Raw genomic sequence first — 3,724 nt, forward strand, 5'->3', positions numbered from 1 at the left:
CATCCATCTTGACGCATCCGAGTTGACGCATCCATGTTGACGCATCCATCTTGACGCATCCATCTTGACGCATCCTACGTGACGCATCCTACGTGACGCATCCTACCAAACAAACAACCTGCATTCAACGAATCAGCGAATCAATGAGGAACGTTCTGTAAAGGAAATATACACGAACTGAATAGGAAATCGAAACAAACAATAACGAAATAAACACAAAATATAGTGGAATGGCCGAATGAAATGTCAATTTGTTCGAAATCCTCAGCGCTGTGCAAACTCGTCTCCATTGGATGTTCTTCGAAGCTATAGGCCGTTGAATATGGTGCCATGGTCGACGGTGCCTCTTCGATTCGTTCTTCATCGCTGAAAAAGAAGAGAAAATCTTCTCCGCCACCATTAGAGTTTCACGGCGGAGCGGCGGAGAAGACGGGCTGGATGAGAGAGAAACTGAAACGAAAATGAAAAAAAATTAAGTCTTTATAGGGTTCAGGAAGCGTCACGCATCTGGAGGGTGCGTGACGCATGAGTAAAATGGTCATTAAAAAATTTGGGGGTCACCAGCGCTATAAAAATTATCCCCCCGCACCATCGGCTATTTGGCCTTATTTTGGGGTCATTTCCTCAAATTTCCCATCTAATCCCATGTTTTATAATTTTAACCCAAACCCAAATTCGAACAAGATTCAATTAAATTTAATAAAATTAGTCCATTTAAAAATATTTATTTTTATTTGCATAAAACAACCTGTAAAGACTAAAGATTATGAATATCTATTTAATTATTTATCTTTTAAGCACTTTCTTAATCTTTTTTAAAGATAAGTAATTTTTTTTTTAATAATTTATCATTTACATGAATTTGAAAATGAACCAAATTTGCAAATTAAGGTATAAAGTTGTTTTAAAATAGCTTAATTGATGGAATTTGTTGACCACTTCACATTTAAGGAGAGATTTTGATATATCATCCTCTTTTTAGGGCTTTATCCTCACTCTTTACCCCCCTTCTGTAGGCCCCCTCCCTACCCCTGTTTCACGTGACCCCTCTCTCTCTCTTCTCTCTCTCTACCTTGTTGCCTAGATTCAGATCTCTTTCTTCATTATTCATGACTCTCAAGTCTCAACACTAAACTTCCATTCATAACTTATCAAATGCCTCCACCTCCGGCCACCGCCGCCGCCATCACGTTTCTGTTCCTTCTACTCCTCTGCCGCCTCTCTTCTTCACTACCGTTGCTCCATAACTGTTCACAGCTGACCAACAAATCCCCATGTCCACCTTTCTCCTCTTCTCCCCCTTACCCATTTTCCTATTTCTCCGGCTGCGGACACCCTTCTTTTCAGATTCAATGTTCGTCTCCTCATTCCACCATCGTCATCAACAATCTCACTTTCTCTGTTCTATCCTACAATGTCAATTCCTCCTCCCTTCGACTCTCACCTCAAACAGAAGATGAATCCTCAAATTGCCCTTCTCCTCTTCACCCCATTACTCTTACTTCCCCTTTTCGTGTCTCCGAAAGCTTCTGTTCACGTCTCTCCGTAGTTAAGCCGTGTAAACCCACGATTCTCCCTAATTGCAGTCACTGTCCATGGGGATGTAAGCTTGTAAAGAACCCGATCCACCTCTTCAACAAGTGTGTAACCACGCGCCACCATGGATTAGATGATGAAGAAGAAGAAGAAGGTTGTCAATCTGATGTACTCGGACATCTCGATAATTTCTTAAGGATTGGGGTCGATTTTGTTTGGGATGAAGATAACGAAGATGATGGTTATTTCACTGTTTGCAGAGATTGTCAGGCTAAAAATGGTGTCTGTGGGTTTAACTCATCTGACCCAGAAAAGAAATTCATCTGTTTCCACTCGATTACTTCGAATTCGATTGTTAAAGAACATGGTCCTAATCGAATCGCGGTATTGAGTACTATATTTGTTTTCATGTGTTTGTTGGTTATTGTATTCATCGTCTCTACAATTTTGGGTTCGATAAAAAGAAATTCATTTTCCGGTGCCGGAAATGAAGACCCAGCTATTCTCTACCTCCAACGTCACCGCTCAGCCAATCTCCTACCTCCTGTATTCTCATACGACGAACTTGAATCCTCCACTAATCGATTCGATCCAAATCGCAAGATCGGAGACGGGGGGTTCGGTTCTGTTTACCTAGGTCAGCTTACTGATGGAAGAATAGTCGCCGTAAAGTATCTACATAAACACTATCCAGCCGCCGGTAAGGCGTTCTCGATGAAATCGTTTTGTAACGAGATTCTTATTCTATCATCAATCAGTCATTCAAATTTGGTCAAGCTTCATGGGTATTGCTCCGATCCTAGAGGTTTGTTGTTGGTCCATGAATACATTCCAAACGGGACTCTCGCTGATCATCTTCATGGCCGGACAAGCTTCAAACGCAAAGGGTATTCTCTATCATGGCAGATAAGAGTTGATATTGCTTCACAGATTGCAATGGCGATTGAGTATCTTCATTTCACTGTCGTTCCACCGATTGTCCATCGAGACATCACATCATCGAATATTTTCGTGGAAAAGGATATGAAGATTAAGGTAGGCGATTTCGGGCTTTCAAGACTGTTAATTTTGCCTGATAAAAACTCAACACAGTCAGGGGGAGGAGAAGGAGGAGGTGGGTGTGTTTGGACAGGGCCACAAGGGACGCCAGGATATCTAGATCCAGATTACCATAGATCATTCAGATTAACTGAAAAGAGTGACATATACAGTTTCGGAGTGATCTTGTTCGAGCTGATTACAGGTATGAAAGCAGTGGATCAGAATAGAGAGAAAAGGGAGATGGCGTTGGCGGATATGGTGGTTTCAAGGATTCAAATGGGTCTTTTAGAACAAGTGGTGGATCCTTCTTTAATGGCGGAATGGGAATCGACGGTGGAAATCGGTGTGGCGGCGATGGCGGAATTGGCTTTCCGATGTGTGGCGGTTGATAAAGATGATCGCCCTGACGCTAGGGAGATCGTGGCGGAGCTGCGGCGGATAAGGAGCCGCGGACGCGGCGTTTGCGGTGGCGTTGGCGTTTCGAGGGCGTCGTCGAATTCCTCGAGCGTTGTGGTGCCTGAATTGTAATTAACTATGTTTTTTAATATTAAAATAAAAATTAGAATAATTAAAAATGATTAATAATAAATTTTTAATTATGCGTTGATTGTTGAGTTTTTAATACTTTTTATTCTCCCCATGTATTAGAGTGAGAGTGAAAGTTTTGTTTGACTAAAGAGAACACGTGGAAGATTCAAATAAAGGAAATGTAGTTTGATTTGTCTTTATTAATAATCGGAATATTATTATTTAATTGTTCAAATGTTATTTAAGGTAAATAAAAAAAAGTGAAAAGTAACTAGTGTCATTTTCATATGATGAGTAATTTTACCCAAAAAAAAAATGACCATAATGATTAACTTTTGAAATAGTTCTCACTTAGTACTAGGCTTTAACTTTTCTATGCATTTTAGTTAGATTATCATTAGTTCATTACATTTCAAATTAATTGCTTTAATTGAAGTTGTTCTAGTGAAAGTCCTACTTCCATATTGAGATTATGAGTGCTTTAATTCAATTTTTCAGTTGGATAATATGTATACTTTTATGATTCCATAGTAAATGCAAGATAATAACTATGATTGAACATCCAAACATTCATTATATATGTCATTAGTTAATCACATTAAACAAAATTAAAAGGATA

At 39.6% G+C, this 3,724-nt stretch overlaps 1 protein-coding gene across 1 annotated transcript; it reads left to right on the plus strand.

Moving 5' to 3' along the window:
- Nucleotides 1–1,068: 1,068 nt before the first annotated feature.
- LOC124921973 (LEAF RUST 10 DISEASE-RESISTANCE LOCUS RECEPTOR-LIKE PROTEIN KINASE-like 1.5) lies at nucleotides 1,069–3,298 on the plus strand. The gene has a single exon (XM_047462683.1). It carries the CDS (start codon nucleotides 1,156–1,158, stop codon nucleotides 3,103–3,105), a length of 1,950 nt encoding a protein of 649 aa, XP_047318639.1. The 5' UTR covers nucleotides 1,069–1,155; the 3' UTR covers nucleotides 3,106–3,298.
- The last annotated feature ends 426 nt before the right edge of the window (nucleotides 3,299–3,724 follow it).

This window comes from Impatiens glandulifera, chromosome 1 (genome assembly GCF_907164915.1).
Source record: "Impatiens glandulifera chromosome 1, dImpGla2.1, whole genome shotgun sequence".
Classification (NCBI taxonomy): Eukaryota; Viridiplantae; Streptophyta; class Magnoliopsida; order Ericales; family Balsaminaceae; genus Impatiens; species Impatiens glandulifera.

Bases quoted from the DNA above. Each gene is read 5' to 3' on its own strand.
- LOC124921973 (XM_047462683.1), top strand. From the start codon at position 1,156: ATGCCTCCACCTCCGGCCACCGCCGCCGCCATCACGTTTCTGTTCCTT.